Source organism: Nannobrachium achirus (genome assembly GCF_963921795.1).
Source record: "Nannobrachium achirus genome assembly, chromosome: 23".
Taxonomy (NCBI): domain Eukaryota; kingdom Metazoa; phylum Chordata; class Actinopteri; order Myctophiformes; family Myctophidae; genus Nannobrachium; species Nannobrachium achirus.
This window is the reverse complement of record NC_137830.1, coordinates 24718304-24743576: the sequence shown is the minus strand read 5'-3', so window position 1 is coordinate 24743576 and position 25273 is coordinate 24718304. Positions and strand designations below refer to the sequence as shown.

Below are 25273 nucleotides of genomic sequence, written 5' to 3'. Positions count from 1 at the left end.
TTTTGGACTCTCTATAGTCATTAAACAAAACACGTCTTTCAGATGTTTCATATTCCTTCCTGATTGATCTACAACCACACACCTTGTAGAGCTTGTGACGTTCTCTTAAAATGAGTTGGCAGTAATCTCTCAAGAACAGATGAAGTGCTGCGCAACATCAAGGAACAAAACTGAGATGGTGCTGTTTTTCCCCTTTTTTTGATGATGGGTTCCCAGATTGCCATCCCAACAAATTTTAAGAGAATGCCACTGTATATAATGGAACTGTTACTTCCCTGGTTTGTGCTTTAGGCGTTATTCCTTTGTGCACCTTATCAGAGTAGAAGCTACTGTATGTAAAGACACAGCAAAGTCTTCACCACCCATGTCATGCTAATGTCCTGGTTCTCAAACTCCCCTCCTTCTCTCCAGGTGTTCCGCTTGCGTCTGACGGAAGAGGCGATTCGAGGCTCGTTTCCTTTAGAGGTGGTGAGGAGCATCTTCTCAAACATCTCCTCCATCCACTCCTTCCACAGCCAGTTCCTCATGCCTGACCTGCAGCACCGCATGGACCACTGGTGGGCCCCCAAATAATTGGATAACACTTAAGATTTTAATCTTAATATAACATTCATATATTTTAACCCATTAAAACCAGGAAAGCATCTTGTCATTTTAGATTTCAGCTATATATAGATACTGTATATCGTCACTATCGGGCAGAAACCCTGGATCTCCAAATTTCAAATTTGCAATTTATTTCGTAAAGTAAAGCCCTGCCTCATCGTACAAGACTGTCGCACAAAACTAGTGAAAATGGCTATTTTCACTATTTTAATATCATTTTTAAAATGATAAATGCAAAATGCAAAACGCAAAACGAACAGTTTTGGACATACAAGGTTTCTACCCGACAATTGGTTGTCTATTCAAAATAGCAGATATTTCAAGATCATAACACGGCAGCCATTCAGCTGGCAAGATGCCCGCTTTCAGTGGGTCCTTAAAAAGTTGGGAACGACTTCTTTAGGCATTTAGAAGACGCCCTTATTCAGAGCGACTTGAAAAGTGCAATCTCGCGAAAGGTGATGAGACTACAGTGTGAAATATTTTCAACCGAACCCCTAAGATTACGTGAAGACCTAAAGAGTCCGGCTCTTGGCGTTTCCAAGCAAAGGTTATAAGCGTATCTGAACTGTTGACCTTCCCATTGTGGCCAAATGTAGGTGTGAGCACCCGGGCCTTGGAGACGTTATGCTGCAACATGCCCCCTTCCTCAGAATGTATGCAGAGTACGTCAAGAACTTTGACCAGGCCATGGAGCTGCTGAGGACCTGGACGGAACGTTCAGCTGTGTTCAGAAACATCATTCAAGACATACAGGTTAGGACTGGCCATCGACAACCAGCGGTTCCCAGTGTCTCAAAAGTGTTTGGGGCCCAGCAGCACCTATCTTAGGACTTAAGCCGTGTTTTAGCTGTAGGTTATTGTGCATCCCTACTGTTAACCTACAGAACGTTGAGTAGAGCTAACACAGTGGCTCCCAACGTGGTCCCTTTGGTGGTCCCTTAGCTAAATGATTGATATAACCAAATGGACCCTTACATGTCTGTAACTGGGTGTACAAATGGAGACAAGACAGACCCCATTTTGTATGCTTTCAGGATTTTACAGTGAAGTTTCAGATCCCAGAAAATAAATAAAAAATAAATAAAATAAAAAACATTTTAAATGGGAGTCCGTGGCCTAATGCATGTAAAACTGGGGTCCTTGAAATGAAAAAGTTGGAACATCCATGTGTGTGTGTGTGTGTGTTCGCCTCTCAGAACCAGGGTGTGTGTGGCAGCTTGACTCTGCAGCACCACATGTTAGAGCCTGTCCAGAGGGTTCCCCGTTATGAGATGCTGCTCCAGGAATACCTGAAGAAACTGCCCGAAAACCACCCCGATTACAACCTGGCTCACAGTGAGTTAAAACCACCCCGATTACAACCTGGCTCACAGTGAGTTAAAACCACCCCGATTACAACCTGGCTCACAGTGAGTTAAAACCACCCCGATTACAACCTGGCTCACAGTGAGTTAAAACCACCCCGATTACAACCTAGCTCACAGTGAGTTAAACTGGTAGGACTTATTGGCAGTCCCCGTTAAACCAACAATTCTCAACCTGGGCCATGAGGATATGGCAAGTGTTTTTTTCTTTAAAACCCCTTTTTTTAATGTTTTCTTTGAAGTATACTACGTTCCATTGGTCCAAACCGAAGTCAATTGATGGATCATTAAAATAAACATGCCCTGAAAACGCAGGCCCCCAACCCACCTGGCACGGCATTCTAAGTGGTCAGATGGGTGGGCCGTGAACACTTTCAAGATTTTCAAGAGGGCCCTGATCCAGAAAAGGTTGAGAAACACTGAGTTAAAATGCCCCGGATTTCAACCTGACTCGTTCCATGAATGCATACATCGTACACACACACACACACACACACACACACACACACACACACACACACACACACACACACACACACACACACACACAGAGAGAGGGTGGGGGAGGAAGAGACGGCTCATTCTTTCAGAATATCCCTCACAGTTTGGATGAAAACATCATGAACATCGTCAACAAGACATTTTTGGGTCACAGCAATGAAGGCATTCTTGATTAAAATATATTGTTGTGTATGGAGGATAATGTTTGAGGTTTTCTGTTTGTATTGCATTATTTATCTAGGGATCTTCCAGACATAATTTAGCCTGTATCTTTGTCTCTGCCCACAGAATCTTTGCAGACCATCTCCATGGCAGCCGTTCACTCCAACAGCGCCATCCACCAGGCTGTATGTATGATGGCAGACTGCCACGCTACTTCTGCTCTAGGAAACAAACCAGTTTGTTGTCACTGCAGCGTCTGTGTATAAGATGTATATCGTTACAGTCGGGCAGAAACCTCATATAGTATCTCCATATTTAAAAAATGTTTTATGTTTCTGTAAATGCATGCCCTATGTCGCATCGCAATGCTTTGTGAGCTTGTAGATCGCTTGTAGATCAGCTTGTGGATCAGCTTGTGGATCAGCTTGTAGATCTGCTATTTTTGAAAACCTTTAATGTGAAAGTGGTTAAGAGTGTCTGTGGGTTTTTATGAATATTGAACAAATGAATATTAGAGCAGGGGTCTTCAACGTTTTCAGGCCAGGGACCCCTTAGTTGAGAGAGAGATGAAGCAGGGACCCCCACAACCTTTTCAGAGATTCCATAGTTTCATCCTTTGACAGCACAATTATCAGTGTATTTTGGATTCATGTGAATTTGTGTTTTCAGCTATTTAACGCGCTGCGAGGTGTTTTTTAATGAGCTATTTAACGCGCTGCAAGGCGTTGTGAGCAAGTAGATCTTTTGGCTAAAGTTCCCAGAATATGGACGCTGGGGTTCAAGTGGTTAATATACTATCAAAATGAGAAAACAAGTTTCTATCATACAAAGATTTGGAGGACCCCCTGTAGTAACTCTGAGGACCCCCTAGGGGTCCCGGACCCCCCTGTTGAAGACCCCTGTATAAGAGCTTGTGACTAAACATAAACAACTACATTGAATCCATTGGAACAGATTTGGAGTGCAAGGTTTCCACCCAAAAGTACCAGAAATAGTGGATCTACAAGTTATCTGACAAGCCTTTACATGTGCCATTTTCACACATCTATGCAGTGTAGTGAATGAATGCAAAATTTCTCATCCATTGCTGCCATTATAGTGTTTAGTAAAGTAAGTACAATACAGTACAATTATGAGGTACTTTTACTTAACTGGGGTATTTCCAATGTTCTATGCTTTTACCTCTACTCCACTACACCTCAGAGGCAAATATTCTTTTACACTACAATTATTTGAAAACTTTAGTTGCTAGTTGTGTTGCGATGCAACACATTGTGAGCTTGTAGATCTGCTATTTTCAAAAGATTTTTATATAATTTATATATTTGAAAACATATGAGCTGAGACATTCTGCATAATGAGACTACTGTTGGTAAGGTTGAAGATCGGCTAACATTGAAAATGAGGGCCTGCCCCTCAGTTGAAATAAAGGTTATAATGATGATGACTTTGAGGACATTTGGATACCAATACTTTTGTACTTTTACTCTGAATTCCGAACTTTTACTAGTAAACAGAGTATTTCTACATTGCAGTATTGATACTTTTACTGAAGTAACAAAATATGAGCACTTTTTCCATCACTGGTGTTTACTGTAATGCTTACTGCCGTCCATGTAGGAGAGACTGAAGAGACTGTTGGAGATCTATGAGATGATCGGAGAGGAGAACGTAGTGAACCCCTCCAACGAGTTCCTCAAGGAGGGACGCCTCCTCAAGCTGGCCGCCAGGAACGCCTCGGCCATGGAGCGCTATGTCTTCCTGGTTCGTCCAAAGCCTTCTGCTTTATTGACTTTTAATTATAACTTTCTCCAGAGCCGGCCCTAGTGTTGTTTTTGACAGCAAATTTTGATTTAGTTTTGGTCATAGTCTTTTGAATAAAATCAGTTTAGTTTTAGTCATATTTTAGTCCTCTGAAATGTTTTACTTTTAGGCTAGCTTTAGTCAACTAAATATACGATTTTAGTCGACTAAATGTGCAAAGCAAAGTGTCTAACTTTACACTGTACTCTATAGGCCTGCTACTGCAGTGGTTCACAACCCTTTCTAGATCAGGGCCCACTTGTTAATCTTGCAAGTGTTCATAGAACATGTTCACCAATATTGACATGTCCAAAATGTGGACCCCAGTTTGAATGTCCCTTTTAAATGTATGGTTGCAGACAAGAAAACACGTGTCTATAACGGGTGTAAGTAACATTTACAGTAGATGGATGGCAATTCCCATTACCTGGCTGGGACCGCAAATGACTGAATGTGAACATTGACCGCACATTAGAACGATAAAGTAAAGGTTTGGGAAGTGACCCTCTGTTAACTGTAGTCGTTATCCTTTCCTCTCAGTTCAACAACTACCTGTTGTGCTGCATTCCGAGGTTCAGCCTGGTGGGACAGCGTTTCACTGTACGCACGCAGGTCCGAGTGGAGGGCATGCAGGTGCAGCAGACCACCAACGAGGACCACCCACACACCTTCCAGGTCTCTGGCAAGGAGAGGACCCTCGAGCTGCAGGCCAGGTGGGGTTGTCCTCCAATGACCTGTCAATCTGCAAGGTGCCAACTAGTTCTAGTGAATCTGTAAGGTGCCAACTAGTTATAGTGAATCTGTAAGGTGCCAACTAGTTCTAGTGAATCTGTAAGGTGCCAACTAGTTCTAGTGAATCTGTAAGGTGCCAGCTAGTTCTAGTGAATCTGTAAGGTGCCAACTAGTTCTAGTGAATCTGTAAGGTGCCAACTAGTTCTAGTGAATCTGTAAGGTGCCAACTAGTTCTAGTGAATCTGTAAGGTGCCAGCTAGTTCTAGTGAATCTGTAAGGTGACAACTAGTTCTAGTGAATCTGTAAGGTGCCAACTAGTTCTAGTGAATCTGTAAGGTGTCAACTAGTTCTAGTGAATCTGTAAGGTGCCAGCTAGTTCTAGTGAATCTGTAAGGTGCCAACTAGTTCTAGTGAATCTGTAAGGTGCCAACTAGTTCTAGTGAATCTGTAAGGTGTCAACTAGTTGCAGTGAATCTGCAAGGTGACAACCAGTTATATTTAAAACTATTTCCTAAAGTCAAACATGTGAATGTAATACAAGTATTTTTGCTTCCCATTTCAGTTCTGAACAAGAGAGAGATGACTGGATAAAGGTACTGTACTACAGATTATCACATCTTCAGAAAAAAAGATAGGGGGGAAATTGATGATTATCCCTTTTTCACAATCCATGTCAATGATGGCTAAAGCTAAAGTGTTTTCCAGGTTATTCGGGAAGCCATTGAGGAATATCAGAAGAAACATGGAACCTTTAAGCTGGCTTCCAAAGAAATTGATGCAGAAGTTACTGTAAGCTTTCTCTCTCTCTCTCTCTCTCTCTCTCTCTCTCTCATAAAGCTCTCTTTATTTGGGTTTTTCATTATAACAATGTCAGCACATACAGTATCAGTTATTGCTGAGGGACCAAGGAAGCGCTCTGTCAGATGTAAAGTCCATAAGATCAGCGTTTCTCCAGAACCATCCTTGCCCACTCCGAGCACGCATGGATGCTTTTCTTTCAGAACTTCCTTTCTGAACTATGCTCATCTGTTGAAGCTAGTATATTTCCTAGTAAGCATTGTAAAGGATGATCAGTTACTTACTTGCAATACTAACAGTGTATTTAATTTATCATACATGTTATTCCAACTTGACTGAAACTTGGCAGACAGGTGTCATTGCCTGCAAGCCATAAAACATGGACCCACCATAACATTTGGATTTGGGACAATTTGGGGAACCATGATGTTTCTTCACATATAAGGCGACGCATGTACTCTCTAATCATTGCATTTAATTTGATGTTTTGGAAGGCAGTAAGACCATTTTGTTCCATGTTCTTCCTCTTCTGGAACATTTACAGTATACAGTATACACTATGTAAATTGTGTAATGGTTATGGTGTGGTTAATCAAAGCAGACGTGTTGTGTATGTTTGACAGACAGAGGAGCTGGGTCGGCGCGCCCCTCGCTGGATCAGGGACAATGAAGTGACCGTATGTATGAAATGTCAGGAGGCTTTCAACGCTCTCACCCGGAGGAGGCACCACTGTCGAGCCTGTGGCTGTGTGAGTTGACACGCAGCCTTTATTCTTTACCACTTACACCACCAAACATCTTCACAACTGGACATGCCATGATCTATTTTTTCTGAATGTTCACCCCAGAATAGGGATGCTAGGGTTCATACTGAAGGGTAGTACACCCCAGAATAGGTATGCTAGGGTTCATACTGAAGGGTAGTACACTCAAAGGACTATTACCACTGGACACTAGCCGGCATAGTTCAGCTCACCACTGGAAATATACCACTATATAGCACCACAACATGTCGGAAGAAAAACGAAAGCATCCGAGCGCTATAAAAAACAGCAGGTCGTAAATCTAAAATAACTTCAAAAGCTAAAACCCCCAATATGTCTCTACAAGACTGGTCTACTCTAGTACATTGTGTAGGACGACCTGTCTGGACAAGCAACTTAATCAAGGTTACTGATTTGATTCTATGCAACAATATCACACAAAAAAGCAAGATCCATTAAAGTCCAAATGTAACAAATCTCAAGAATCAAAGCAAGATATGTTTATTTTCATTGCATTCAGAATACAAAGAAATGTACACCCACTCCAAAAGCATCATAAAACAAATACCCTTCCACAGGTCAGCCACTAGCATGAGATGATTTGAAATTAACATCCTTCCGAAAGAGCCATGCATTTCACCAGATGACTGACATCTTTAGCTAAGCAGTAGGCTAACTGGTGATACCTGCTGCTTCCTCAGTTTTGTCTTTCTTTTTTTTTTCTTCTTTTTTTCCCCCTTAAATTTAGAACAAGATATGGCAATTCTTACACCCATACCCACTGTAAATCGCTACTCGGGTGATAAAATGTCATACATAATTTTGATTGGCTTCCAATGTTTGCTTACTGTTTAGAGAAGGAGAAAAAACATCTATGTGGAATGGTTAATATTGTGAAAAATATACCAGTGGCCAGTATATCGAAAATAACTTGAGAGTTGCAGACCTCCATTTGGGACCCTCTCAAAGAACCAAGAGGGTCTGTGGTTTAACAGGTAGGTGTGTGTGTGTGTGTGTGTGTGTGTGTGTGTGTGTGTGTGTGTGTGTGTGTGTGTGTGTGTGTGTGTGTGTGTGTGTGTGTGTGTGTGTGTGTGTGTGTGTGTGTGTGTGTGTGTGTGTGTGTGTGTGTGTGTGTGTGTGTGTGTGTGTGTGTGTGTGTCTGTCCTCTGCTCTCCCATAGGTGGTGTGTTGGAAGTGTTCAGACAACAAGGTGGCGCTAGAGTACGATGGCAACAAGCTGAACAAAGTGTGTAAAGACTGCTACTCTGTCCTGATTGGCCGGGATAGACCAGAGAGGAGCGAAGGCAAGAACAGGAGGTCACTGGAGGTGAGCTGATATCAGTGGTTCTCGACCTGTGGTTCAGGACCCCCACGTTTTGCTTTTACGTTAGAACCACTGGCATCCCTATAGAGAGTATGCCCATGCATAAAGTGAATGACAAATCGAGTGGCAAAGTGAGTTAACGTCGTTTAATGCAATCAGGTAGGACTTTTCTGTTTGGTTGTATGTGCTGCCATGGCCAGAAAGTCGTTTTTTGCCACTCAGTAGGCATTCCCGCATAACTTCCTCCTGGTATGATGATGATGTCACACGCATACCCTCTATTTCATAAACCAGTGTTTGGGACCCAAACTAGTGAAAAGCTCACAACGCGTTGCTTTGCAGATTTTTCTTTGGTTTCGTCATGAAATTATTGAAACGAATCATTCAATTTTGTTTTTAATTGATGAAAGCTTTTGCTTTTAATAATGATAATTAAAACAAAATATAGGAAACCAAAAATTCCGACCCACAGGCCAGAGGCGGAGGTAGTTATCACTGCTCCCATAGACAGGCGAGAAGTGAGCTTCTCTGAGCTGCTGTAGTTTTAACACGTTGATCTCTCTCTCCCCTCGGTCACAGTGGGATTGTGTGTCCAGTGACGGTGTGATGAGCAGCTTCCTGCAGTACGGGGACAGCCTCAGGACCTGGCAGAGGATTTGGTCTGTGCTCCCTAGGACTGAACCACCACACCTCTGCCTGTTCGCTTCTCCACAGGTACCATTCAGCACACACACACACACACACACACACACACACACACACACACACACACACACGGCTGTCATTTTACGCGACGATTATTTGTGTTTAACGATAATGTGTGAACATTTTTCGACATGAAACACACTGAAGATTCTGCAAGATGATTGCGATCATCTCAAATTACACACACACACACACACACACACATACACACACACACAGTACTTTGGGGCAGCATAGCTCAGGGGTAGATAAACCGTTATTAGAGCACGAAGGGTTCCCAGTTCGAATCCGGGCTCCCCCTGAGTTAATGTCGAAGGGTCCTTGGGCAAGACTCTGAACCCCACATTGCTCCCGGTGAGTAGGATGGTGCCTTGCATGGTTTCCTCCGCCACCGGTGTATGAATGTGTGCGTGAATGGGTGAATGTAATGCACAATCTCTGTAAAGCGCTTTGGATAAAAGCGCTATATAAATGCACCATTTACCATTTACTTTAGTTATTCTATTTACCCTTCAATAGTTCATAGAACCCTTCAATAGTTCATTGAAAGCATCTAAACCATGCTGATGTAGAAATTTACAGTAGCCTATGTTCTCCAATGTAAAAGTCATTTAAAATATTCCATGGTACACTGTGTCGTCCAAAGTAAAAATAAAAACATACAAAAAATGCCTTGCTACACTACTGTGTAAGCAACCTGCAGGTTGCATTGGATGCTAAAATAATCTTCCACTTTTGTACCTTTTTTATTCAGATACAATTTGCACGAAGCGACCAATTTCACCCCTTGAGCCTATTACACCAGCTATTTTCAAAAAGAATCTTAAAAGCAAGGCCAAATAAAAGCAACCCGCAACTATGAATATTTACAAGTGATTTTACAGGAAAACAAGCCCAGAGTCGCTTATAATAAGCAGACCTGGCAACACTTGCAGGCTGACAGAGCCTGCAAAGTAGCCTCAGACTACTTTGCACGCTCAAAAACTGTTCTGTCGGCCAGATCTAGTTTGTGCTTAGTCTGTGCCACCTAAATGCCACAGACTGCCAGTCTGAAAGAGTCTTAATTAGTTTGTTTGGTGGAGAGTCACCTTTATATACAGTAGGCTGCCTCAACTTCCATGATTCACTTATCCCCACTCTTTCCCCCAACAAACCAGGATGCAAAGCCCCTGTGCAGGGTGCCTCTGCTGGGCTGCAGCGTGGAGGATTCCCCCCAGGCGTCTCCGGAGCTCCGTGGACAAGCCTGGGCTTTCCGTCTCCACGAGTCCAGCACCAGCCACGCCTTCTGCTGCGACTCCCCCGAGCTCAAGCAGCGCTGGCTGGCCGTCCTGCACGCTGCCACGAGGAACGAGATGCTGGCTGGCAACAAGAACACCACAACTGGAGACGTATCTGTGACTAATGGTAACGGCCACGATGTCGCCAATGGAAATGTCGTGGACAATGAGATTGGACTCGACGGCACAAAGGAAGACCACTCCTGGGTGATTGTTGCCTGACGTTTAGCTGGAGTTTGAACCTCAGAGTTGACCTGGGCATTGTCATCATAGACCTTATTCACACCGCGGCCATCTTGGATCACATGACCACATGGGGTGGCAGCCTGCATTACAAACCATTGTAAACAATGGTCCCAAAATATGAGTTCTGTTCAACCAATTTCTTTTGACCAAATGGGCAGATGACAACATCAACATCCCCAAAAGGATTAAATGAATGGGTACATCCACAATATTCATGGCAGTTAGGTTGCAATGTTACTCTGTACAAAGACTTGCTACAGTTGTATCTTTGTAGACTAGTGCTTGCCCTGCCATCATATTAACTTACTGTTTCGTGATTTTTGCATATTAATCAGGAACAATCTAACAACAAATAGTTAATATGATGGCGGAGCAAGCACTGCAAAGATGGCAAGTCTTTGTACATATTAAGGTTGCAACCTAACTTTAATATTGTTACCGTGGATGTAATCAATCTAGTTACTGTAGCCCTTCAATTTAATCCTTTTGGGGATGTTGAAGTTATCATCTGCCCATTTGTCAATCTGGTGAAAATAAATTGGTTGAACAGAACCATTGTTTACAATGGTTTGTAATGCAGGCTACCACCCCATGTGGTCATGTGATCCAAGATGGCCACAGTGTGAATAAAGTCTAGTATTGTCCATGTTCTCCTCCACCTGTTCCTCTTCTTCAAACAATGACATGTCCTCAGAATTACTGCGATGGGGGTAGGGTGAAACTATTGTACGTGATTTAAGGACCACATATTGCCCAAACCCCTAGAAAACCTGGTTTAATTAAGTTCATTTCCCCTTTATTTTATGCAACTCATTGTAGTTTCTGATTTGGAAATTGCAGTAGATCATATTGTAATTTTCGATTACTTTTCTACCAACTGTTCAGCCCTAAAGGACATGAGTGATAGAAAATGGTAAAAGGACATTCCCATTGTCTTTTGCCAATTAAATCCCCACAAAAGTCAGCTAGCTTCTATAGTAGCTTGCTAGTCTCCTCAAAATACACCAAATATTACTGCAGCTCACAAATGCCTTTGGCCAATGAGGGAGCAGCTTTCTCGTGATGTCATCACCAACCAACTTGCGTCGTCACATACCTACATACAGCTGAGCCACATAAAGACAGACAGCACCGATCACACTACTTGTGTGCTCTCCTGGCGCACAACTAGGCGATATTCGGATATGTGTGCACAAGTGGCAAGTTGGCACCTCGACAAGAGTGCAGTCTAGTTTTAACTGTGAGTGTACAAATGGAACCAAATGGACGAATCTTACAAGTTACAGACCCATTAGGGTCCATTTGGACCCGACGTTGGGAAACGGTGGTTTAAACAAACTTAATAACAGAGATTAACTTTTGGGATAATATTGAGGTATGTAATACCAACACAAATCCTGTACTGTATACTGTATGTGTATCCTGTCTGCAGTGTTGACCGTGTCAAGTGTGTTCGGCACTTTTGAAATGGTTTTAAGTAAAATAAACTATTTGAACATCCAGCGGGGCTGTCCATTCAACTATAGAGATGGTTGCCTTACTGTATATTAGTAGTGGCTTAAAAGAGACATTTAGTGAGTTTTTGTTACTCGACAGCGAGGGGGTACAAATACATGGACCATGTGACCATTTGATTCCATCTGTACCCTCGTGGAATATTATATTGCCGAGCAGAGATCGCATTCTTGCACGCATCGCCACAGCGGTAGCGTCAGCCGCCTCTCGAGAACTCCATGTATAGTGGTCCGCCATTAGCGAGAGCCGGGTCACGTTACCACTGCATCGCCTCAAAAACGCCATGGTCGGGTGGCCAAACAAACGAAAGTTTTGTTCCGTATTTAGAAGCTCTGACCTGGCGGTCACCACTCGCCATTAGGGCGTGTTACTTGTCCATAGCATGTGTGGAGCATTTCTTTTCTTTCTTTTTACATATTCATCACAGAAGAATCTTTAAGGCCAGTGAGTTTCAGGTGGAAAAAAATAAACTTTATTTTTTTTAATGAAACAGGTCAAAATGACCCAAACCGAACTTAATGGTTAACAACACAAATGAATAGAATCTGCCCTAATGAATAGACTGTGATACTGGTGGTCATTAAGAAATAAGACCTAATGAATAGAATGATATACTATTCATTAACACCAGGATTTTACCTTTCTGTGAGCTCTACATTGTTATCTCACTGGTCTGAGAATCCCACTGTGGTAACCTGTGAATGTGATGGTATTATGTGCAGCAGTTTATGGGGTCTTTGGGTGTTTTTTGATACTAGACCATGGAGTAGGATAGAGGATGCAATACTGTATTTGACCACTGTTCGGTGCCAAACACCACACCAGTGCCAAACCGGTTACAGTACCATATCTATACTATAATTTTGCGAGTGAGTGAGTGTGTCTGTCTGTCTGTCTGTCTGTCTGTCTGTCTGTCTGTCTGTCTGTCACAGCGTTTCTCCTCAGTGGCTGGAGCAATTGATCTGAAATCGCATCACAATTAGCATATGAACACACCTAACATAACTGTGAAGCCCGTTTGTCACTTTCACAAATCGTATGCTGTATATTAGCATTTTTATGGTGTATCTACTATCTATTCTGCATCTAGCTTGAGGCTAATCAATTCTGCATCTAGCATGAGGCAACATGTTTAACCAGCTCTGTGTGTGTGTGTGTGTGTGTGTGTGTGTGTGTGTGTGTGTGTGTGTGTGTGTGTGCAGGCGGGTGGGCGGGCGGGGGGGGTGTGGGGGGAGGGGGTGGAACACAGATCTCTGTAGCCATTAAACGAAACGGGTATTTCTTACATTGATGCGCCTACATATTATCATGCAAACACCAGTTAAAGTTACTTTCCATCCCTCATATACTGTGTGCACAGTGCACATCCCATAACCCACACACTGCACATCATTTCGGAGCTCATATCTTTGAACGGGTAAGGGCTAGTATCACCAATTGAAACTGTTTCTGTACATTTCATCATCAATCAAACATTCCAAACACATTACACCAGCTACCACTGACAACATTCACAAAAACTCAACCTACAACACACTACAACCATCTACTGTAAGTCATTGTTATTGTAATTAACTACATTTCAAAATTGCCATGTAAATATGACTAATGCATTAATCGCTGAAATCTGTCCCCTGTAGTCAGAGCTGGATGATGAAACTGTGGTAGGCTTAAGCCCGGATCAGAGTCTACGGTGGAGAGTCTACGGGCCGCAAATTTGAGGTGGAAGAAATAAGTGCAGGCCATCATAGTACGCCACGGTGACTGTGACTGACTAGTCTAGATTGACCAATCAGTGAACGGGGTGTAGAGCCTGTCTGTCTGATAGTAAAAACAGAGAGATGTGTTGGGACTCGCGGTGGAAAGCTCTCCACCGCGAGGAATGATGTAACGTTGTAGTTTCATGACTCAAAAAGACTCGAAAAGACCCGACTATGATCCGGGCTTTAAGCCTCTATCAGAGTCTAGGGTGAAGAGCTATTCACCTCACCGCGGTGTCTGTTAGAGCCTTTACTGTCTATATGATGTAATCTCTCGAGACAGCCTCAGAGCATAAATGTAGTTCTAAGTGTTCGGATTAGACTATAGCATTAGTTCTATGCAATCAAACAATTGAAACACCTGTGTTTTGACCCAAGAAATGGCCGCTAAGGACTACAATGACGTAGCCGCTGGCACACACTATAGCCTCAGAGTCGCTACGCACAGAAAAGGGACAAGTGGGCGGTCCCTTTTCGTGACGATGGCTATAGCCAGAACAGGGTTGCTAACAGAGGACTGTCAGAATCCAGGAGATTTCTATTTTTTGTAAATAATCTACATATTTATTTATTATATATGCCACAGCCCCTTTGACCGTAGGGCCTGTGGTGTCCATGTGGTGTTCTCCCTGTATGTGTGCTTCTCCCACAGGGCCTATGGGTGTCGGCCAATGAGCTTGATGATTAGGTGCATTGGGAGCACCTGGCCAGTACTGCCTGGAGCCCTACATAAGACTGGGTGGCAAGCCAGTCTCTCTCTCCAGACGACAGTGCACCTCTTTTGTTTGCTTTCCCTTATTAGTCCATGGGCCAGACGAGATGTCTGTATCGGAAAGGTGGCAAAGGTTATCATGCATTTTTGAAAATCTTTATATCTGTAGATTATATTTTGGTATGATAACCCTTTCTGAGACACAGCTAAATTGGTGTTATCTGCCGCTAGAGTTGGTGTCCCATTAACTTTTCTATACAGGGAAAAAAGCAGCATATGAGGGGTCAAACTAGGGGGTTTTCATGATTCTAAATCCATTGCAAACATCTGTTTTGCATTGCGTTTGAATCTTGGTCAGGGAATGTCTTCATCTAAGGCGATGAGGGCGGAGAGAGCCCAGCTCCCTCCTCACGCCCTCTTTTAGCCCTGGTAGAAGACTGAGCTTTTGAAATTTACATATTAAAGTTTTACTATGTAACTTTTTTTATAAAACAAATCTTAAAATTGTCCTAACTGTTAAATCGCTAAAGTTTTAGAACACCCACTCCGTTATTTTCAGCTTCTGAAGCCTTCTCTTTATATGTTTTCTATGATCCTGGCCGTGGACCGGTTTTCGCGCCATGATGACGTAATCTGCATCATCTGTATACGTTGTGTATACGTTGCCCAATCACATCGCCGATCATGCACACATGGTACACTACCGGCCAATGCAGCGCATCTTGAAGTGGGGTCGCCATATTTGTAGTCGCCCGTGTGTCTCTTTACTCAAAAGCTAATCTCGCCTACCAGGCAGGGTGAAGTCGTCCGTTTCTCCGGAATGCCTGAACGCCCAGGAACCAGGGACCCCTCTAAAGATAGCTCTCGGCGTTGTGGAGGCAGACGCGGGGGTGTGAAGGTACGAAAAACGGGCGAAAGACGCGAACGCGACCGCGGTTTGCTATATGGCTACTGACCACTAGTTGAGAATCTTACACAGTATAGCTTTAAGTTAAATAATTTTTCTTCAACATTTACTTTATGTTAGTGATTTTTCCCAGCCATCGTTTTTCATATTGCTTTTTTTCCCCAGTTTATATGTTAGTGATCTTGCCCATTACCAGTTTTATTTTATTGTTCCACAGTTTGTTTAGTTGTTTGAGTTCATTGAATTGCGCTTTTGGGTTGGTTTGTTAGCTTTTGATGTTATTTTGAGGTTTGAGACATTTTAGTTTTTATTGAGGTTTGAACTTGGAACCTTTGACTTATAGACCTTGGTTTTAACCATTGAGCCACGCTGGCATGGATAATGCTGGGGCGAACGTAATACTTAACCCGAACTTTTAGAATTTAGATGGACAGCGGAAATATCCAGTGGGGAATTGAACTCCTCACCTTTCGTTTGTTAAACCCGTGTTAATCTCTGGAGCTACACTGGCATGTATGGACCAAGCGGCAAACGTAATACTTAACCCAACTTTTAGAATAGATGGACAGCAAAAATATCCAGTTGGGAATTGAACTCCTCACCATTGCTTTGTAAATCCTGTCTTTATCTCTTGAGCCACACTAGCATTGATGATACAACGGCAATCATAATACTTAACCCAACTTTTAGAATTTAGATGGACAGCGAAAATATCCAGTGATACGAACGTAATACTTAACCCAACTTTTAGAATTTAGATGGACAGTGAAAATATCCAGTGGGGAATAGAACTTATAGCGCAAGTGTTAAAAGAGCACACCTGGGGAGTAGGGAGTCACAGGTTTGATTCCCCAGCTAGATTATTTGTCTCCAACATCTTACATGTTTTATCTTTTAATACAAATCTTTCTTATAGGAGCTCCTGGCACTACATGTTTTCAGATAGTGGTCTGCGGCCAAATTTGTATTGATCAGATTTCACTTGACAATGGCATGCAAATGTCTGTCATTGCAGCTCAATGAACAGAGTAACTGCCTTGAGGTTGAGAAGTCAGAGGTTCAAGTCCCAGCCCTTGACAGTGTGTTGTGTCGGATAATCACAGAGGCTGACACACACAATTTTAAGATCTCTGGAGTCCAACATCTGGATGAATATCATCTTTCACTTTTTCACTGAAGCAGGGAGTTCAAATCTCCCACAGGATATCATCTTTCACTTTTTCACTGAAGCAGGGAGTTCAAATCTCCCACAGGATATTTTTGCTGTGCATCTAAATTCTAATAGTTGGGTTAAGTATTACGTTCGCCATTGAGCAATCCATGCCAGCGTGGCTCAAAGGTTAAATCCAAGGTTTACAAATCAAAAGTTCCAGGTTCAAAACTCAAATAAACCTGAAATATCTCAACTCACTAAACGATTAAGGCCCTGTCTATACATAAAAAATCCCCGGGCGTTTCTGACTTCGTTTTGAAACCTCTACGCCTCCACACGGGCCCGTGTAGAAAAATATGTGTGTCCACACGGTATTATAAAAACGCTATAAATCCCTGTCTGCGCGTCACCGAAGCGGGTGGCGCGTCCCCCTGCTCTCATGCAATCATTGCAGCAGCTATCTATCTATGAGAGAGTGTTTTTTTACTGGTGATTCAGTCAGAGTGTATGAAAGGGTGCGCTCGTTTTATTGTCCACGACATTGCAAGCGGCGCGAAGGCCAGCGGACCTTGGTCCTGCTCTTCGCCCCCGAGCGCCGCAGGCGCGAGTGGCCGCGAAGAGCGGGCCAGGGCCGCGCGGCCGGCGGAGCGCCGCGCGAGTTACGAAGCCGTGGTGAATGCAATCGTTATATTTATGCCCAGGCCGTAAGGCCTGGGCAAGCCCACGATAAACGCCCGCGCAGTCCGGTGCGCATTTCCGAACGCACCCTTTCCCCACACTCGGACTGAAACACCAGTAAAAAACACCATCCCATCTATCTATCTATAGGCTATGCATCGTCCAAGTTTCACAATCTTCACACTTTAACATGCACAATTGCTATTTAAACATTCATTTAACTATTTCTAGAGCAGGAGAGGGGAGAGGAATTGTCGAGTGTGGTGTTCTCTCTCTCTCTCTCTCTCTCTCTCTCTCTCTCTCTCTCTCTCTCTCAGTATTAAACGAATGTAACTCTATCAATCAGAACTTCGTGGTCAAGCAAGCATCACTTGGTATTGAGAGAGAGAGTGGTGCGCTCTCTCAGACGGACTTTTTTTTTAGCTTGCGCTGATCGTGGAAATAATTTAAAAGGAGGCACATGCCGTGAATAATCAACATATTCTCACCTTCAAAGCGTCAGACAACTGATGAGAATGGACAGGAGTAATGCCTGCATGCGCGTGCGTATGTCTCCATTATGCTTGAAATCATTTGATATTGGCATTTGATATCCAAACTTTGACAAAGAGAAGAGGCAAGCGCGTCGCGTCAGATATGCTCCGTTAACAAGACTAGGGCTGGCTGTATCTCGTTATTGATAATGAGCACCTTATCGATCCGGCTTATTGAGCCGGTGGAAAGCTACAAATTCAGAACATAACTGGTATCTTTTGAGACTGTGAGATCGTGGCTGACCACCATTTATGAAGATGACATTTGACAAGAGTAACAAATAGGTCTATAATTAAAATCATTCATTAGGCTAAATAGGGCTCCATCCCTAAACAAGACAGCTGAGCTCTCTAATGATCACATGTCGTGAATGCGCTCATAAATATGGATATTCTACAGAGACAACCATGGGTTTTTCTCATAGCAAGGAGGAGGAGGAGGCGAGAAGCACAAGGTGACGTAAGCATGCAAGCAAAGAACTTCTCCGTTTACGGTGTCCACAAGGCAAAATAAATACGCCCGGGTAACAAAAATGCACTGCAGCCGGAGTTTTGGAAACAGATAGCTGATACATCTGATCAAACTGAAAGTGCACTACAATAAAACTCAAATGTCTCAATAAAACAATTATCAATTACAATGGTAATGGCAAAAATCAATGACAGTCCCATATAAACTGAAAAATACCACAAAACTGTTGGTTAAAGCACTAATAATAATTAAAAAAGCCCCAATAAAGACAATGTTGAATAATTAACTTAATATGTACATTTCTAAAGCTTCTCTCTCTTCCACCAACCGGGTTTAAAAGAGGGTTTGAGGAGGGAGCTGGGCTGTCTCTGCCCCCATTGCCTTAAAAACACAGAAAATGAAGACTGACCAAGACTCAAACCCTCAACCTGTGGTGAGACTTCTACCTCACTCATGCACCACCAGGCCTTTCACTCTAATACTATCTTGGAGGTTATATTTTAAAGTTGAAATGAGAGGTGACAGGTCAGAAAATGAAAATCCACTGCAAACACCTCTACCCCTGATAGAATAACATAAATTATACTGACCATAATTATTACCGACATGATACTGGACATGATACTGACATTATTACTTGCCATTATCAATGTAATACTAACTGAAGCCTGAAGAACCCACCGTTGGTTGAGTATTACGTTCTCTAAAGTAGATTTGTATGTCATTGTGGCTCAAGAGATGAACAGTGAACACATGTTTAACATACCAAAGGTGTGAAGTTCTATTCCCACTGGATATTTTCACTGTCCATCTAAATTCTAAAAGTTGGGTCAAGTCTTGCGTTTGCCTTTATATCATCCATGCTAGTGTGGCTCAAGAGATGAACACAGGTTTAACAAACCAAAGGTGAGGAGTTCCATCCCCCACTGGCTATTTTCGCTGTCCATCTAAATTCTAAAAGTTGGGTCAAGTGTTGCGTTTGCCTTTATATCATCCATGCCAGTGTGGCTCAAGAGATGAACACAGGTTTAACAAACCAAAGGTGAGGAGTTCCATTCCCCTCTGGATATTTTCGCTGTCCATCTAAATTCTAAAAGTTGGGTTAACTATTACGTTTGCCATTGGGCCATCCACGCCGGTGTGGCTCAACAGATAAACACTCGTTTAATAAACCAAATGAGTAGAGTTTGATTCCCCATTGGATATTTTCGCTGTCCATCTAAATTCTAAAAGTTGGGTTAAGTATTACGTTTGCCGTTGGATAATCCATGCCAGTGTGGTTTAAGAGATAAGCACGGGTTTAACAAACCGAAGGTGAGGAGTTCAATTCCCAATTGGATATTTTCGCTGTCCATCTAAATTCTAAAAGTTCGGGTTAAGTATTACGTTCGCCCCGGCATTGTCCATGCCAGCGTGGCACAATGGTTAAAAACAAGGTCTATAAGTCAAAGGTTCCAAGTTCAAACCTCAATCAAAACTAAAATATCTCAAACCTCAAAATAACATCAAAAGCTGTCAAACCAACCCAAAAGTGCAATTCAATGAACTCAAACAACCAAACAAAATGTGGAACAATAAAATAAAATAACACTGGTAATGGGAAAAATCACTAACATATAAACTGGAAAAAAAACAATATGAAAAAAATATGGCTGGGAAAAAAAATCACTAACATAAAGAAAACAATAAATTAAAGAAAATGTAACAATAAATTAAAGAAAATGTTGAAAGTTATTTAACTTAATATGTAAATTTCAAAAGCTCCTCCCCCTGGAGGTGTGGCACCTGCAGACTCCTCCCTCCTCTACCGGGGCTAAAAGAAGGCGTGAGGTTGGAGCTGGGCTCTCCGCCCTTATCGCCTTAAAAACAAGAAAAATGAAGACATTCCCTGACCAAGATTCAAACCCCCAACCTTCAGATTGTGAGGCATCTGCTTTACTCTTGCACCACCAGGTCTTTCACACTAATTGGAGTTTGGAGGTTATATTTAAAGTTGAAAGGAGAGATGACAGGTCAAAAGATGAAAATCTACTGCAAACACCTCTACCCCTGATGGAATGACTGAATCTACTAGATCACCCTCTGATGATCAGGGTTCATTTTGACACAACTGAGTTCTATTCCAGGTTATTGTTTAAAACCATCCGTTTGAACATTTTACTGAGTCTGCACCTGCATTTACACTTGAAAGCACTTTAAAGCAAACAGAGATGTTTCATTTTAGCCCAAGTAATGTCATTAAAATGCATACCCTTTTTCTCATATGGATTTCTTAGTTTCAGATGATCAAAACTATAGCAGTTTCAGCCACAAGTTTTTCTTGTTTTGCCTCTCACTTTAGACAGTTACATTGAAAAAAAGACACTTTACATTTGTGACAATCTCAAAGTTCTGCAATAGGCATAATACAAGTATCATCACACCATTAAAAAAACATTTAGAAACTTTAAAGTTTAACTAGTTTCTCAATTAAATACTGCTAAATTATTAAATATATAATTAATAATTAAATGTGTATGTATCACAACCCGGCCTGTGGGACCATGACAAATTGAGGACACGTGGTAGTGGTTTTAAATGTAACAATAATTTATTAACAAAATGTTTAAATAATACTTTCAAGAGTTTGAGGTGTGGTAGGTCAGTAATCAGTAGTGTCAGCAATGCATGGATGTGTGATAGGTGTGCAAACTCAAATATAAGGGAAAGCAAATAAAAGAGGTGCTGTCGTCTGGAGAGGGAGAGAGGCACTGGTCTGCCACCCAGTCTTATGTTGGGCTCCAGGGAGTACTGGCCAGGTGCTCCCAATGCACCTAATCATCAAGCTCATTGGCCGACACCCATAGGCCCTGTGGGAGAAGCACACATACAGGGAGAACACCATATGGACACCACTTGACATCTCTGCATCAGGTGAAACTAAAACTAGAACTAAAACTGACTGATGGCAGCCAGCTCGTTTAAATTATAATTATAAATAATTATTATCATAGTCAATTATTCATCTTGCTAAGGGCCGCAGATGTTGGGCAGGCCATTAAAAAAAGCGGGGGGAGGGGGTGTCTTTCTTTTTATCTTTTTGGAGAAAAGGGAACTGCCTCATCGATCTCACAAAAATATATATCCACGACTTTCCAACGCCCCATAGTGCATTGCACAGACGCTGTACCGAGCTTCCGGCGCCGCAGCCGAGTGTGATTTACAAGCTCACAACGGGTTGCATCTGCGACGCGACGTGAGCTTGTATGTCTGCTGTTAAACCGGAAGTGTGGTCCAAACAGGTCCAAATAATCTGTTTATTTTGTCATTTTAGAGGTATTAAAAAGTCCTTGAATTGTCACTTTAGAAATGTGCAGATACCCTCTATATGCACTTAAACTTAATGTTGGTTTGTTTACTGTTGAGTGAGACAACAACATTGCACATTAAGTTAATCAACTGGGGAACCCCCAAAATAATTTGGGGACCCCCCCCCCAGGTTGAGAACCACTGCTGTAGACAAGCCCTCATCTTCTGCTCTACACCCTGCCTAACCAATAGGGGTCAGCAGCGACAAGGAAAAGGGGAGAGGGGAAAAAGAATAGGAACTGAAGAGCATTGGATAAGTTTAATAGGACTAGCTGAATTTCAAGGGAACGTTACTCAGGAAAGTTCGTTGGCAGATTATGCATCATGGGCCGGCCAGCATAGGAAATATGAAAAATTACTTGACTCACCATTTTTATTAAAAACGTAGATATTTATTTTCATGGTGCAAGTCAATCACTGCACTAGTCACTTCATCTTCTTCCCATTTTTTTACATTCCACAACAAAATGTCATTCACAATCCATATCGATAAGCAAAGAAAAATACAATGCATCATGTAAAATCTTCATTAGAGGGCATGGTAGAGCTAGGCCACAATATTCTGTATACTCCATATATGAGCACACTCGCTAGCTTATTACACTTGCAAAAGGCTACGTACAGCAGGCTGCCCTCAGATCAGTGGTTAAATGAACATGACAGGTTAGCTTGTCCATTTAGAATGCAGTGTTTCTAGTCCTTGTTGTCCTCATGGTGTACCTTCAAACTGACTTGAACAAGGTGATCCTGATTATACAGTTTGGTCACAAAGTAACTCCATTGTATTGCATTTAAAGGGATCGTTTTTAACCTCAAAGCGTACAATCCGGTGGAGAGCAGATGTGTTTCACGTAGGCCCGACTGAGCCTTAGCTGAGCAGTCACCAAACGCATTGGAAAGTTATGTCAAATATTCATGTCCTCCTCACAATAGAACGACATGATTCAGGTTAAAAGACTAAGTGGCCCATTTAGTAGTATTGGTCCCCAAAACACACACACATATATATATATATAGTATATGTATATATATGTATTATTTCTTCACATGAAAATAAAAGCCTATAGCATTCACGTTCCCTTCGCCAGAGAAGGGAACAGTAGGGAAGGACTTCACAACTTGAAATTAAAAGGAATTCAAATCAAACAGTACAAATGTCTAAAGCAGAGTTTTAATTAAAGCTGATTCAGGCAGGCTGGACATACGCTGCGCTCCCTAGTCCTTTCCATGTGTCTCAAACCTGCGGCACGGTGTAGTTTAGAGATGCATCCTGCTCACTGGGTGGGTCTTCAACCCCGCCCCCCACTTACTGTTCAGGCAACCATCTCCGTTTGTTTGACCCAGGAAAGGTTTGGTCCACTGTGTGGCTCAACCAGCCTCTCCTGCCTCACGTATATACCCTGCAGTCCTCTGTCATATTTATTCTCTCCCATGTTTTCAATGAGGCCGGTTGTTTTAAGGTCCAGGTCCATTTTTATTGTGCATAGCACGAGAAGGCTACACACACCAAAGTCCTTATAGTGGTGCCGGACCACGGAAGAATAATCGAAATAGTAGTCTTCAGGTAACAAGAACGTGGCTGCACACCCTGGTAGCCAAAGTGCCAATACTTTATATTTGGACGTAGGGTAGAAAGAAAGCAACGTTTCGGCAGGTAACTGCCATATATCCCAAAGAAGGCAGTTACCCGACGAAAAGTTGTTTTCTTTTTACTCTGCATCCAAAAATAAAGCATTGGCACTTTGGCTACCAGTGTGCACGGCGGCCACCATCTTGTCCCTCGAAGACCAATATCCAGGTCCATTTTTTAGCCAGTCTGCCTGGTACATTTAGCTGGTCATGAAGCCCCTTATGGCCCTGATCCGTGAGCAAGGCGGTGCCCTTGGTGTGTGCACGGCTGAGGGAGGGGGACTCTAAGCTCCCCCGGTCAGTCTTCTCTCCAGGCGGTCCAGCTTGGACAGGTTCTCCTTCAGGAGCTTGGAGCCGGGGCTGAGGAGCAGGGCTCTCTGGTAGTACATCCTGGCTGCTGCATAGTCTCCCTGTCACACACATACAGACACACACAACCAATTATTTTACCCAGCTTTGCCATAGTTAAAGACATGCACGATTTGGAAAACGGCGTTCACCGTTTAGAACAGGGGTCTTCAACGTTTTCAGGCCAAGGACCCCTTAGTTGAGCGAGAGATGAAGCAGGGACCCCATAACCTTTTCAGAGATTTCATCGTTTGACAGCACAATCAATGTATTTTGGTTTCATGTCAATTTGTGTTTTCAGATATTTAACCACTTGAACTGTCAATACTTAATAAAGTTGACCTTTCACTCTGTACTTAGTCTGCTCTTTTTCCCCTCTACACCAAACCTCTTTGCCAAAAATAGCCGATCTACAAGCCGCCTCACGCTGCGAGGCGTTGTGAGCTTGTAGATCTGCTATTTTTGGCTAAAGTTCTCAGAATATGGACCTTAGGGTTCAAGTGGTAATATAAAAAAGGAGAAAAAAAAGTTTCTATCAAATAAAGATTCGGAGGAGCCCCTGTAGTAACTCTAAGGACCCACTAGGGGTCCCGGACCCCCTGTTGACCCTTGGTTTAAAATTACCTTCATGTGCTGTATCCCTCCCATGTTCATCCAGGCCTGGGACTGGTCAGGTTTGAGTTGGACGGCCAGCTTGTAACTCTGTTAGAAAAGATGATACTTAGTTTTTACTAATTTAACCGCCACCGCTTGTGGGTCAAGAGCTTTAACACAGAAATTCACACCAGCAGCGACACTCATGTCACTTTCATGTATGTGTACGTTCACGTCCCTTTCAGCTCCGCACAGTGGCAGTGAAATAAATGAAAAAGTTCTACTTTTCTCAACTTTGCCACATTGCTTTTTTGCTGACTCCATCTCCTCCTGCAGCAGCGGTAAAGTGGACAGAATATGGCTGCTGGTGTGATTTCGGTGTAAAACACTCGATTGTGACAAAATAAAGCTATTTTCTAATACAGTTACATTAGCACAATTGTGATAAAGGTTGCAAAAGGTCTTAAGAGGATGTAACAAGCAGGAGAGTCGGCACTCACACTCTTATCAGGGACGGAAACCTACACAAAAGACCCGTTCTACAGACCCAGTCTTTGATGATTCGCTGGAGAGACACTTGCGAGAGTGAGGGGAGGAGGTTATCTCTAGCTACACATGGTGTTCCGTGAGACTGTTCGTTGAGGGAAATTACGTTATGTAGTCAGGATAGATAGCAGTGGGACAGTGTTATTTCAAATGGCGATATTTCCAAGAAAAGAGTTGCAGTGAGTTTGAAGTTTATTTTTTAGGGGGGATTTTGCTTTAATGTGCCTGAAGAGAAAGACATAAACATCCCACAAACCTTTCTAAACTAACAGAGTGTAAGGAATACATAGATAATGTACAGTGAGGCATTCTTGGTAATATGAACCCTGACAAATGAACCCCAGCATCCGTTATAAAATACTACTCAAAGGGACCGGTTGTCCTAGATTAGGACCCGCGGCAGTGGTGTCCGGTAAGAACTTAACCGAGATGTCAACCCTAGTGGTTATGAATAATGGACCTGAGGATCCCTGTATAACGCAGAGATATCTGTGTTGTAAGGCCAGATATCCTGACTCGTCTGGAAGGCTATGGGATCTCTCCGTGAGAGCTGGCTAATGAATGCGATTATAGACTATAGGAGTTGTGTCGGGGAGATAGGCTAAGAGTACTAAGGTCATGGTCGCCTCTAAGCTGAGCTCATAGTGCTTGGCTGTGTCCTTGTGACATCTGACTGATGTCACATAAGTCAGTTATGTCCATATATGGAGTTCTACATTAGACTGATGTCAGCACTAGATGTCTTTGCTGACCCCATATAGGGAGCTAGAGATCCTGGTCCAAATATGGAGTT

General features: G+C 42.7%; 2 protein-coding genes across 2 annotated transcripts in view; one reads left to right on the top strand and one right to left on the bottom strand.

The window, feature by feature from the left end:
• Positions 1–478: 478 nt before the first annotated feature.
• On the top strand, positions 479–10479 carry LOC308308694 (FYVE, RhoGEF and PH domain-containing protein 4-like). Its single transcript, XM_080754139.1, has 12 exons — positions 479–557; positions 1206–1362; positions 1806–1944; positions 2763–2821; positions 4257–4400; positions 4980–5152; positions 5734–5764; positions 5877–5960; positions 6593–6718; positions 7914–8060; positions 8637–8771; positions 9920–10479. Exons 1-12 carry the CDS (start codon positions 526–528, stop codon positions 10259–10261), a joined length of 1569 nt encoding a protein of 522 aa, XP_080610265.1. The 5' UTR covers positions 479–525; the 3' UTR covers positions 10262–10479.
• A 12635-nt stretch (positions 10480–23114) lies between these two features.
• The window catches only part of tmtc1 (transmembrane O-mannosyltransferase targeting cadherins 1), a 117491-nt gene continuing 115332 nt past the window's right edge, over positions 23115–25273 (bottom strand). The window contains exons 18-19 of the mRNA XM_080754675.1: positions 23965–24042; positions 23115–23402 (exon numbers count right to left, since the gene is read on the bottom strand). Coding sequence (XP_080610801.1) covers positions 23277–23402; positions 23965–24042 — 204 coding nt within the window. The 3' untranslated portion in view covers positions 23115–23276. The remainder of the gene's footprint in view (positions 23403–23964; positions 24043–25273) is intronic.

Excerpts from the sequence above, each read along its gene's own strand:
- LOC308308694 (XM_080754139.1), top strand. The coding sequence starts at position 526 with ATGCCTGACCTGCAGCACCGCATGGACCACTG. Across the intron at positions 558-1,205 it reads CAGCACCGCATGGACCACTG|GTGTGAGCACCCGGGCCTTG; the intron begins GTGGGCCCCCAA and ends GGCCAAATGTAG. Across the intron at positions 5,153-5,733 it reads ACCCTCGAGCTGCAGGCCAG|TTCTGAACAAGAGAGAGATG; the intron begins GTGGGGTTGTCC and ends TTCCCATTTCAG.